The sequence below is a fragment of the Corvus kubaryi genome, unplaced genomic scaffold, assembly GCF_017639235.1.
Source record: "Corvus kubaryi isolate FWS band 111438036 unplaced genomic scaffold, C.kubaryi_AGA036_p1.0 37260, whole genome shotgun sequence".
Taxonomy (NCBI): Eukaryota; Metazoa; Chordata; class Aves; order Passeriformes; family Corvidae; genus Corvus; species Corvus kubaryi.
The window spans coordinates 7,487,316-7,500,149 of record NW_024581077.1 but is presented as its reverse complement, the minus strand read 5'-3'; the positions used below and the strand labels follow the sequence as shown (position 1 = coordinate 7,500,149).

Genomic DNA, 12,834 nt, shown 5'->3' with positions numbered 1-12,834 from the left:
CACTTAGCTAATAACTGAGAGTTGCCCTCACACCTTCTACAGTGAGATCCCTCCCTCTCTACTTACTGTCCAAAGAACTCAAATTATTGCCGGTATTAGAAAAAAAGAAGTGGTAAACCCCATTAAAACAGAGCTCTTCATTCTTTCTCACTTGCTTTCACTTCTCCAGTTCCTCGCAAACAGTGCTGTCTTTGTGGTCACTCTGGGCCGGCAGGCAGCCTGGGCACTTAAAAAGTGGTAAAATTGGCAGGAGATGGGAAAGACACCTTTATTCCAAAATATGACAGGACATACTGGAGAGAATCTACCAAAGAGGTGCAAAGTGGGGACAAAATAAGATCTGGACACTTACGCTGTGTCTGAATCCTGTTAAATTACTTTTCAGCTATACAGATTATATTCCCAGCTAAACTCTCCTTGTGAGTGTAGCAATTCTCTCTCTCTGAGTTTGAGACTGCTCTTTAGGCTTCTCTATTATTCATTCAAAGCATTTAGGAGAGGTTTTCTTCCTCTTGTCTTGCTCTGCTGTTTTCTGCCTTCCCCTTCCTTTCAAGCACATACTCCCTATGTTGCTGTCCTACCAGGCCCTACCCAGGACTGGAAGGAATCTTGTGGATGCAATATGCTGCACTTAAAGGCAAATGAAGAAATTTGCAGAAATACCCAATCCCTTCCCAGACATGTGCACTGTAACAAATTGGCCACTCTGTGTCAGATAAGCATCCTCCCATGCAATCATTTCTCAAATTTAGAACACGTTACCAGAAGGGGGAACAATCATCCCTGTTGGAGGTAGCAATCATCCTAACTCCTTTGTCCAGCATGCCCAAACAATTACTGGAAATTAACTGTACTGTATGGTCAGGTGTCAACCTGAGCCTGACAAACATCTCCATGAAATGGAAGGGATCAGAATGTGGATTAAAACAAAAACCAGCCAACCATGCAGCTAAGAGGTTTCTTGGGGTGCTGGAAGCATCAGTACTCCCCACCATAAAGTCACAGAATCTTTTAAATTGTAAAAGATCCTTAAGATCCTTGAGTTCAATTATTAACCTGACCCTGCCAAGCCCAGCACTGAGCCACATCCCTAAGCTCCACATCTGCATATTTTTAAAATACTTTCAGGGATGGTGACTCAACCACTTCCCTGTGCAACCTGTCCCAGTGCTTGATAACCCTTTTGGTGAAGAAATTTTTGCCAATTTCCAATCTAAACCTCCCCTGGTACAACTTGAACTATTCTTATCAATGGTCAGTACTTCAAAAGAAAAGTAGTCTTTCCTGCTGTTGCTGACCATGGAATCACTAAATGATTGAGTTGGGGAGGGACCTTTCAAGGTCATCTGGTCCAATCCCCTGCTCAAGCCAGGGATACCAGGCTACCTATAGCCTGGCCCACCTACAGCCATGGACTGTGTCCAGGCAACTCTCCATTGAGGGACACCCCACAACCTCTCTGGCCAACCTCTGTCAGTGTTCAGTCACTCTCACAGTAAAAAGGTGTTTCCTAATGTTCAGAGGCAACACCTTCTGTCTTTCAGTTTGTGCCCATGGCCTCTTGTCCTGTCACTGGGGCACCACTGAAGTGTTTGACTCTTCTTGTACCATCCTTTCAGGTATTTATATACATTAATTGGATCCTAACCAACAAGTCTTTTCTCCAGGCCAAACAGTCCCAGATCTCTCAGTCTTTCCCCCCAGGACAGAAGGTCTGGTCCCTTTATCCTCTTTGTACCCCTTTGGTAGATTCTCCTCAGTATGTCCATGTCTCCCTTGCCCTCTTGATGCTGTTGAGATGTTGAGTCAGAGGGACTCGAGGCATGCCAGCTCTCCATGCCTGCCTTGTGTCTTAAGCACATTCACACCAGTATTGGGTGTAGACAGAGTTCCCAGTCCAAAGTGGAAGTGTCCAAAGCTCACAAGATTTCCTTTTCAAACCTGTGCTGTCCACCTCTACTTCCATTTTGACAGCAGTTGGGCTGCCAGTTTGCTGTAGCCATTGCTTGTCCCATGTTTCACCTTGTATTCTCACTATTCACCTTTTCTACCTTGTGCTGTCACTGTCCCGCTGCTTCTGCCCTGAAGGGAGCTCCTCAGAGCATCATGAATCCTGCAAGTTACTGCATCAGTCTAACCACACCCTCTTGCATTGGCAACAATTAGAATACCCCTGAACTTTGTTATTAATCACCTTTTCCATTAGCACCAGTTCTTCAGACATCCTCCATCAGGTTAGAAAATGAAAGCTGCTGCAGTTCCACTGCTCCATTCTGTTGTGAATTTGGTTATCTTCAGCAGCTGGAGATAGAGGTTGCAGCTTCACATTTCTTGTCTTCTGAATATAGCGTCAGGTTTCCTGTTTCACAGGCGTTGAGCCCTGTTGTTCAACAGCCTGATCGAAACATCTTGTGGTGCACACTCCTTGCTTTGGCATGGAGGGAAGCAGATCAGAATTTTCTGCAGCTGATGAGAGCGAGGAAGTAACATATACTTCTGTCAAATTCTCTCAGACGCCTCCGCCAAGGGCCAAAGCTGCACAGGGAAAAAGAGGTGAGCAAAGATGGATGAGGTAGGTCAACAGAAATTTTTACTTTGAGTAGAAGCAAGATCTAACAGAAACACTCTGAACTGGCCACTGATTCTGAGTGCCAGCTTTGAGAGCTGTTGCTTTGGTTCTAAAATTACCGTGAATATTTTAATGTGATAAAAGCTGATGAGTTAGAGGCCCAGCATTTTTCCCCTCTGTCTCACCGACCTCCTTCAGTGTCTACTCCTGGGCACTCAACCCAGGCATCCTTTTCTTCAAAACAGATTTAAAGTTGTCTGCTTGTCAGCAGTAAGAAGTTGTGAGCAATAGTTCTTTGAAGGGCAGGCAAGATGTGAATACAGATAAATTAGAGGCGTATGCTAATCAGAGATCAGAGACAGAGAAAGCATATGAGATCATCCAGCCTCTCTCCCGTGGGGCTATGCAGGATTCTTTTGTGATACATTTTTTCCTGTTTTCTGTGTTCTAGTGTTACATACCTCCCAGTGAGCAAATTTTCAGCTTTTGCTCTGAAACAGTTCTTCAGAGCACTTTAGTATCAGGAAGATTTTCTTAGTGCTTTCCTTAATTTTTTTCTTTCCTTATTTCATCTTCATTACCCTTGATTAGGCCTGCAAATGTCACATGGAACAATTCCTCTGGCTGCTTAGTTGAGAAACACCACCTTCAAAGAGTAAAACTTTGCATTGGTGATCAATCTTTGTAAGTATTTCCTTCACGCAAAATGGTGGAGGGGTTGGAACTAGATGATCTTAGGGTCCTTTCCAACCCAAACCATTCTATGATTCTATGATTCTATGAAATGTCAGTGTGCTTTAGATGAGTTGTGTTGCATTGGCTGCAACACTAATGGTTGCCCTTAAATTTTCTGAGCTGTTACAGAAAAGGGGACTCTCATTGTGGGATACGAGATTTCTATGCCCTGATCAGAATAATTTCTTATACCTGTGGTGTTTCCTGCTGCCTGGTCACTTGCTTCACTATGGAAACAAAGCCAGCACAGAAACCCCCAAGTTCCTATCTGGTACTTACACTCAATCTGTTTGGATGGCAGTCTTGCTTTTGCACATATTTTCATCAGAAATTATGTTTTCTGTCACATCAGAAAACACAGTGACATCCTTTCATTCCTGCCATTCCTGTTCACCCCCATCCTATTGAAAGGGGATTACCCTATGCCCTCTTAAGATGTTTGCATTTTTCTTTTTAACATCTCTCCACATTCTTTTATGGACTCTCATCTTTTTGAGCTATGGTCAGAGAGCCTAAAATAAGGAAGCTGAAATTTGAACACACTTTTTGTGCATATTATTTATTTCTCAGTTCTTTTGGTCTTTTGAAGATCTTTATGTTCAACTCTCTCCCTTCCTCCATCACTTCTGAGAAATGTGCTCTCAGGTATTTCTCCTCTGTTCAAATGCACACCCTTGCTTGTGAGAGATTGGTTACGTGAAAAGGGACATATAGATTCAGGATATACAGATTCTTTGCAGCTTACTGATCTGAGAAGCTGGCTACGTGAGAACAGGCACATAGACCCTTGCAGCTAGCTGAGCAAGGTCTCATAAGACAATGCACCACACATCCTGTGTAACAACTGAAGTTACAGAATATTACATGTATCTTGCTCAGTAACTGAACCACCATTGAGTCTTACTGCTGAACTATGGGTTTATTTGCAGAGCCAGCAAGGTTAGGTTTTGGCAGTATAAACAATAGACATCTGTGGTTAGAAGGCCAGGGAAAAAGGCAGAACTGCTGACCACGAAAGGGGGTCTAAGGAGGGGTTTAGAATCAGCTTAGTCGACGTGAACCACTTAGAATGCACCGTTACGAGTATGCATAAAACCTATTATTGTTAGTATATAAGGAGTTCTGGTGCAATCAATAAATCGGATTCCTGTTGATCACTCATACTGAGCGTCTGGGTTTCCCCTCTATCGCGACACTTGCTGACTTTGTAGGCACAGTATCATGGGTGTGTAGATCAGTCCTCTGGTCAAACCAACAGGTTTTGGTGCTTATGGACTCCTTGAAAACAGAGTTGCCCTGGTTGTTTCTTCTGTTTGGCTTCCAGAGAGCCTTAGATGTGCTGCACTACCAGAATGCCAGTACAGCAGTAACTTTAAGACAGTGTTAGCCTGTGTAGTGTGCTTAGAGTAACAGCAATAACCAGGTCTGTGCCACAGCCAAGAACAGAATCCTTGTTTCTCAAATTCTCCTCCTTGGCTCTAGGTAGTCGTGCTGCTTCCACACTGAGGTAGGCAGGAGCTGAGGGGAGCTATTTGGGACAGTGCCATGACATTCTTCAGATTGTCCTAGATGAGTTGAATTGTAAAATGCTAACACCTTTCAGTTTTTGAACTGAATATGGATTCACAAACCTAAAAATATTTGGTCTTGTTGCTTGCAAATGAATGGAGAGTATCAGAGTAATTTCCCCAGAGCACTGAGAGACCTAATGGGTGTTTTGTACACAGCAAGTGGTAACACTGGATATTTACATTAAATGTCCACCAGTCCTCTTCCCCCCTTGGATAGACTCTTCCACAGTTCCTCAGACAACTACATGGAAATATTTCTGGATGCTCCAGTCAGATTTTCCTCCTGTTTCAAACTCAATTTAGATACTTCTCCCATCCACTCCTACAAGAGCTTCACGTGTAGTTCGGGGGCTGTTGAACCTGTTTTAAAAAGTGTGAACTGCAGGGACTCCTTTTGCAGCAGGTAAAACTCCTGATTTGTGAAATACTTTATTCCACTTCTCTGTTTTCCCACTTCACTTTGTTATTTTTTTCCTTCCAAAATTATCTAATACCATATTTTTTTCATTTTTACGAACTTCAGTGACTCTCCCACTGCTGGGGTTGTGGAGGTGCCCTGGATTTTGTTTTGATGATGAGTCACTCCCTTTTTTCTGCAGTTGGTTTGAAACAATAGAGAGTGAACTGCTCTATTCATTGCCGGGGGGACCAGCTCCGTGCCCGGTGCTGACATTTAAGGATTAACTGTTTCACAGACTGCCATCCCGGTTGCCTTGTCCTGGCAGTAGTTTTTCCTAAAATGTAACGCTGATCTGAAGGATGCAGGAGACAGCTTCTTCAGAGAGTCAAGAGAGGAAGGAAAACAAAAGCATAAATGCGATCTCAAACCAGGATTTATGTTCCATCAGATGTTTATCCCCTTTTGCCAAGTTTTCAGTTGTAATCTGAAGAGAAAAATCTCCACCGTACTCCTTAACCTCGGGCTGACTTCATTCTCTTGAGGCCTAATCTGATGACAAAACCCAAGCTGCCAGGGATACAAACAAGAGGAATAGAGAGCAGAGTCAAGTTTAAGTTCCAGACCCAGTCCAAGTCCTTCAGTTCTCCTGTTGCCCCTTTGTGTGAAGCTAAGGAGTAGGTTGTAACTGAAAAGTCTTTCTGTATTTTGTCTCTGAAAAATGATGGGGTTTTGTTATTGAGTAATGATTAAAAAAAATAAGAAATGTTACTTTTTAAACTATGTTTGGGACAGCTAGAAGATCCTACAAGCCTCAGGAAACGTGAGAAAACCTCTATCTTAGAAAAGATCTTTGTACCAGAAGAATGATGCTTACAACAAAGCTCACTCATGATCTCCCTTGTTACCTTAGAAACTTCTAGCTAAAACTGCAGGCCTAAATGTGTTGCTATAAATGAGAAAATGACCTTAACATTAGTGAGCCTGCAAACTGCTCAAGGTAAAAAGAAATTAATTTTTATTAATTTACTGATCTGGTCTACTTTCTGCGTTTGGACAAAGCTTCTATTGTTTAAAGGATGCATTCTTGTTTTTAAGTCCCTTCCCCTTCTGTTTTAGCACTGGCTTTCTTTGTCTTTCTCACAATATTCTTCATATATGATTTGTTTTCAACCTCCACCAAGAGATTAAATGTGTTTCTTTGGGTCCCGTGACATGATCAAGAGAGAAGCACCTCAAATTTCATGAGGTCCATGGGGACTTTGCTGCTAGATTTGGGTAGAAGGCTCTGGAACATCACAAGAGCAGGATGTGGTACATAAGTTAGCTGCACATTTACTGCTTCTTAGAAAGTGCTGTTGTCTGTGCAGCTATTGTACTGAGATTAATAAAACAAGAAAACCAAACTCCCCTGGAGCTCATCCGTGCCAGTAAGTGTCATTCTCTCCTCTGTCTGTGAAAGAGGAGATTTTAGTGCTGAGATTTCAAATGTTTTATGCAAAGTGAATGCCTCTCAGGTGAAACACAGCTCCAGGAGATGACAATTGAAAAGCAACATGTAACCTGGAGGTTAACATGTTGTGCTGTACATAAGCAGATCTCTACAGGCCAGTCCTGACCAGCCCTTTGAAAGGGAGCTGTGCTGGGCTACAGTGGAAGTTGCCCCAAGGACTAACCCTCTGCCACTGGCAGCCAGTGAACAGCAAACAATGGTGGTGAAAGTGTGAAGGGACAGATGTCCCAAGGTCTTCAAGGCTGGCTTCCCCATCCTGCCACCAGACCATGAAAGATGAAGATGTAGGACTGATTTGGGATTATCCTGGGAAGATGTAGCATGACCATGTGTGAACAGGTCATGTGAACCTGAACAGCCTGTGAACAGGATGCTGAGATTAAACCTATTGTTGTTGCTGGGAGAGCTAGGGGAAAAGCTTTGGATTTATTTTTACATGTAAGCTGGAGCATGGTGGCTGTAGCAATGCAGCTCTAAATTTCCACCCCAAGCTTCAGTGCTGAGGCAGGAGTGGATTTGTTGGGAGGCTCCTGCCAGCACAAGGTGCCACATGGTGCCTAGGTGGCTCCAGCTGACCTGTGGCAGGTGCTTCCTCTGCTGGGGTCAGCCACCACAAAGGCTGGACCAGCAGGCTCTGTGGCCAGGCAGGGGCAGAGCTGTGGCTGATGTGAAGACAGGTACCCCCTGGGAAGCTCAGGCAGGGACTGATGGCCCCAAACCCAGCTGAAATGGGGCCCTGGGCTAAAGGGCAGGGGCATGGGGAGGCCCCAGTTTGGCTGGGCAGGGACAGTGATGTCAGCCACGTGCAGAGTGTAGACAGACACGATATTCTAACTAGTGCAGTTCCTTGTGGAAATGCCAAGGACACAAGCAAACCACGTAAAACCACAGTCAGTTTTCATGTGCCTTCTGTTCACTATGGTTTCTTTTCTCTTTTACAGCTCCCCATCTGTGGTCAGCAGTTCTGAAGGGCTTGGCCATAGGCTTTGGGACACTGAGCATCTCCCTGGCGATTGCTTTGATTTGGAAGATGAGTAAGTGCACAAAGGGCTGCTGAGAATGAGCAACCAACAGCAAAGGACCAGCGACACATCTAACCCCAGGAACTCCATTACATGGAGTTAAAACCAGAAGCTATTCTAGGTTTCTACCAGCCTTATGTACCCACTGCCTATCCAGAATATTTTGAAGAATATATTCCTCATGCAGGCTCCAGGCAACCCATTTCAGATCCTGTAGCAAAGAACAGTTAAACACATTGAAAAGCCTTTTTAGACTTGCCTGGTAAAGATTGTGGTAAACTGTAGAACAAACAGGTCTGTGATATATTTGCATGCATGCAGAAGGTGCTAGACCATGTGGAGGAGCTTACTGTTAGCTGCTTAAAATCCATTCACCTAAGGTGGGATGTGATCACACCATACCCACAGAGTGTGATCTGTTTTCAGATAGACAGTTTTAGTTATTGGGTATCTGAGTGGTTCAGCAGAAACCTGGGGGGCAGGGTAGGTGTGTGCATGCTTGCACCAGCATCAGAGTGCACGTGACTATTGTAAGATTTCGAAATTACACTGGTTTTTTTCAGAATCTTGTCCTGACTTGAGCTTCCTGCATTTTAGCTGTCCAAAAGAGTTGGTTCTCAGGAAGTCCTTGCTGACAAGTGTTTCTGTTGGTTAATGGTAGTGAAGAGTACGAGTACTTTGACTTCTTTACAGGTGACTGCCACCCACACTGCCCTCAACAGTGGGTGGCCTACAGAGGGAGCTGCTACTCCTTCTCCACTGCGAAGAAGCACTGGAATTCCAGCCAGGAATCCTGCAGGGCACAAGGAGCTCACCTCCTGGTGATCAGTGATACCTGGGAAATGGTAATGGTTTTCTTTGGCTTTGAGGATCTCCCATTTCCTTGCAGATACCTAAGTGACTGACATACAAGCAGTGCTGTCCCTTCAGCAATATTTTGGTTTTAAAGGAGAGGAAGGATTTACAACTGTGATGTTATACATCACAAAGTTTGCAGGAAGCAGAGAAGCAAAGGGGAGAAGGGAGAGATGAGGGTCACTGTCAGGTACTCAGAATCATCCTGTGAAGGATGGTAGGAGACAGCCTTCTCCACTGCTCCTCTCCACCTCCCCTCCTATTCCCAATAAGGCTGATATGAATGATTACAGGAAACGACCGTGCCACTGAGCAGTCATTGTACTCATTGCCTGCAAACCAATACCTCCCTACTCTCAAGGAATTCTTTCTTTGCAAAAGCGATGCTTCTCCTCCCTGTGACTGCTCCAGCTCCTCCTGCTCCTCCTGCTCAGTGACCCATGCCATTCCCTGTGTTCATGCTTAGATATTTCATTCTCAGTCTCTTTTCAATGCTTACTTCCTCTGTCTGTCAAAGTACCTCAGCTGTGCTGGTGAAATAAGGAACCATGTGTTCCACTGCAGGTGCTCTCTGGGGGCAGGGGCATGTATGGTCACTAGAGAAATGGGTAGTGCTGGTTACTGGGGCGCTGAGGCACATCTGCTTAAGTAGAGCAGAAACCTTGATCCAGTTTTGCTCAAGCCAGGGCTTATTAGCTCAGGTCCAATGAACGTGGACAGCTTCCAGTCCCTGGACAGAAGTTGCATTGTATGATGTTCTCTGGGGGATTACAAAGCCAGGTTCTCTGCTTGATTGGGAGTATGTACCAGGCTCTCACATTTGCTTTGACAAATCCTGACTCCTTAAGAAATAGGCATCTTCCCCAGATTACCTGTTTCTCTGCATGACAAAAGCCTTCCTGCTCCTGCTGCTTTCTTACTATCATCTCTGCTACTAGAGTGTTACCCATTATCCCTGCTCAGACTCACCCATCTAAACAAGACTTTCCTAGCTATCCATGCCTTGTACTGCAAAGGCTGTGATTGCTCGACTTCCAAGTGCCAGAGAAGCCCAGTCACCTTCAAACCATCAGCAACACTCCAGTGATTCCTCAAGCTGCTCCTATTCCCACAACTCTACCAAGCCAGCTTTGTTAGTATTTCTCTGTGAAGATGTCTTCTCTGGAGCTTTGTTTATGGCAGCAGGAGATAAGGATGGAGCACAGCCATACTCCTGAAAGCTTGCTGTTCTTTGGTTGCAAAGGTGGACAAACTTACCTCTCCTGGCTTTGTCTTTTTTGTGGGGAGGAGGGTTGGGGATGGGGAATTTACTTCAGGACCGAGTTTCTGTTGCAGGCTTCACCTTTTAATAATACTCAGAAGTTAAAAGTTAGCTAAAAGGAAATGAACATTAAAAGCATATAGGAGGAAAATGTGTATACAATTTAAAGAGCCTTCATACTGTGTTTGTTACACAGATCTGTCAGTGCCTGCACTTCCTGCCCTACCCTACCCTGTCCTGCCCTTCCCTTCCCTGATTTTACCTTTAATTGTTAATACTTCATATTAGCTTGCTAGTTAGCTGTATTAGTAGAGTGTTAATATTAATATTAATAGCATATCTTCCTAAAGAAAGCTCTATGCAGGAAACTCCAGGAGACTGGGATGCAGTTCATAGAATCATAGAATCAGTCATAGAATCATAAAATCATAGAATATGCAGAATTGGAAGGGACCCATCAGGATCATCGAGTCCAACTCCTGGCTTTGTCATTACAAGGTGTGGGGAAGTAGTATTGTCAGTCACTTAAGGAACAGTGAGGTGAGGGGGTGTATCTTGCCCTCTGTTTTCTTTACTTATCCTTACTTCCATTTTCAGGCTTGCTTTCATTAGTCACTTTGTAATTCATCATCATTTCTAGGATCTGTTCAAGCGTATTCAAGCAGAATGTTTCTGGGTTGGACTGAGGAACAGTACAGGCACTGGATGGATTTGGGAGGATGGCTCTATGTTCAGTGTCAAGTGAGTTTCATTCTGTTTTAAAAACAATACTGCTTATTCAGATTGCCTGGTGTTCCAGAACACCCAGTGTTCCTCCTCCAGATGTCAGGAGCTTTCTTTCTGGGCAGATTTTCTTCTTCCTGTCACCTGTACTGCACTAAGCTCAGCACAGTTTACTTTTTACTGCCCTGCAACTTGTAAGGGCATATACCTGTGAAAAGCAGGTCAAGTGTTAGTATCTCTCTCTCTCTACTTCCCTCCAGCTGCTCAGACCAAGGACTTTATTTACCTGCACCAGCACAGATGCTTGGTCAGAAAGGCATATGGCTTTACTGGGTTTAGCCACCTTGCACCCACTCTGTTGAATGCTGGTGTCACGGGTGCAAGGACCCAGCCCTTTGCTGCCCTACTAGTGCCAACCTAAGTCAGAACCTTAATTTCATCTCAGTCTTTACTTGGACAAAACTCAGTGTTTTGCAAGAGGGAAAACATGTTTTTATCCAGTGACTTTGCCTGGCCCTTTTCTTTTTATGGCAGTTAAGGCAATGAGTTAGTTTCTAAAGCCTCTCCAGCAAGGAAAACTTGCCCAAGATCTCACTGTCAACAGGTCAGTACACTTGGCTTAATTCCCTGAATAAATCCAGCTTTCTGTTCTTACAAACTCCTTGAAGGCAATGATCATTCCATGAAACTTTCACCACTGCCACTTACATGCTGGTGGATATCACTGCCACTGCAGGGTATTGTGTCTATGTTTGGTTCTGATTTGGGTTCTATGATGGCAAAATTATTTAGTTGTAGCAGGTAGATAGGTTCTTTGGTATACATTTTATTTTCTAACAGCTGTCTTTTGGAGGTCAGGTTGTTTCTCTTCCTCTGGGCTACACCCTTCAAAATCAGATGTTTTTAATTTCTTGTCTCCAGGAGACAACATCAGTATTTTCTTTCATTCTCACTGCTGTTCCATGTCTCTTACAGGGTCCTCTCTAACAGCCCTGTGCAAAACTGTGCTGTCCTGATGAAAGATCAGTTTCATGCCTCCAGCTGTGAAGTTCCTACTCCATGGATCTGTGAGAAATTGCTTAGATAAATCCCATGTGCTTTTTCATCTCACAACGACCTCATCAGTGGTATGAGTTGATCATTATCCTGCAAACTGAAGCTTCACACAAGAGCAAAGTGTTTTACAAGGACAGGTTTGTTCCCATGAGGGTGAATTACGCTCAGCAGTAGATCTGTTCTCAGTCCACAAGTGTTGGATTACTGCTGTTTGGGACCAGACGAGACCTGGGACATATTCCCTGGCCTAGTCTTTCCCTTATTTGTCCTATAAGGGCAAACAAAAGCTTTGTCACAAGGGGTGTCTTCAGATCTCTGAGGGGGACCTAGTAATTTTCCTTGAATTTTGAGCATCAGATTTCATTTCCATTCCCTGCATTTCCATTGTCTGGTATCAGAAGGACTGGGAAAATGAAGCCTGCTGTTCACTGACAGAAACATATAAATAGATATGGCTGCTCCCAGTGGCAGCCTCTGCTTTTGCATCTCGGGGGTATGAGTGGGAGAGAAGAGGGTGAAATGAAACTATAGCTTCTGTAAATCCAGCAGTGAAAATAAATCTCCAGGACTGCACTGGACCAAAAGTGTGTACCTGTGCTCTTTCTTCTCTCTGTTGGAGGAATTAGGCAGGTTTAACCAAGCTAGTCAAGAGACTGGACTTCAGGTGTCAAAGGAATACAGCTAATTCTGTGTAATTATTTAATCCATCAAGATCCTGTCTTCCTCCCTACCTCTGCTTTTTTATACTGCAGATAGAGGAAGCAGTGGACAAACCCTTAATACAATGATCTTTCAGCTCAAGTAGAGCAGAGACAGTCTCAGAGTTTGAACACCATAAAAACACGGTATGAATAACAAAGTGAATATTTGGGAGCACTGTGTTTAGGTCTGGGCTTCTTAGTACAAGAGAGGCATGGGCATGCTGGGGAGTCCAACACAGGGCCACAAAGATGATGAAAGGAACATCTCCCCTATGAGGAGAGACTGAGACAGCTGGGATGGTTTAAAACAGAGAAGGCTGAAGAGAGATCTTATTCCTGCAATCATAGAAGCACAATAACCAACTTTAGCATTTCAATTCAGACTACATATATTTGCTTCATATTTTTATTATAATTGCAGGAAATCCTTG

The 12,834-nt window shown here is 44.0% G+C and overlaps 1 protein-coding gene across 1 annotated transcript; it reads left to right on the top strand.

The window, feature by feature from the left end:
- The first annotated feature begins 2,185 nt into the window (after window positions 1–2,185).
- KLRG1 (killer cell lectin like receptor G1) lies at window positions 2,186–12,300 on the top strand. The gene is made up of 5 exons (XM_042024250.1): window positions 2,186–2,553; window positions 7,727–7,819; window positions 8,501–8,652; window positions 10,564–10,664; window positions 11,622–12,300. The coding sequence occupies exons 1-5, from the start codon at window positions 2,436–2,438 to the stop codon at window positions 11,731–11,733; spliced, it is 576 nt and encodes a 191-aa protein (XP_041880184.1). The 5' UTR covers window positions 2,186–2,435; the 3' UTR covers window positions 11,734–12,300.
- Window positions 12,301–12,834: the final 534 nt, after the last annotated feature.

Excerpts from the sequence above, each read along its gene's own strand:
- KLRG1 (XM_042024250.1), top strand. The coding sequence starts at position 2,436 with ATGGAGGGAAGCAGATCAGAATTTTCTGCAGCTGATGAGAGCGAGGAA. Across the intron at positions 8,653-10,563 it reads TCAGTGATACCTGGGAAATG|GATCTGTTCAAGCGTATTCA; the intron begins GTAATGGTTTTC and ends CATCATTTCTAG. Across the intron at positions 10,665-11,621 it reads GGCTCTATGTTCAGTGTCAA|GGTCCTCTCTAACAGCCCTG; the intron begins GTGAGTTTCATT and ends TGTCTCTTACAG.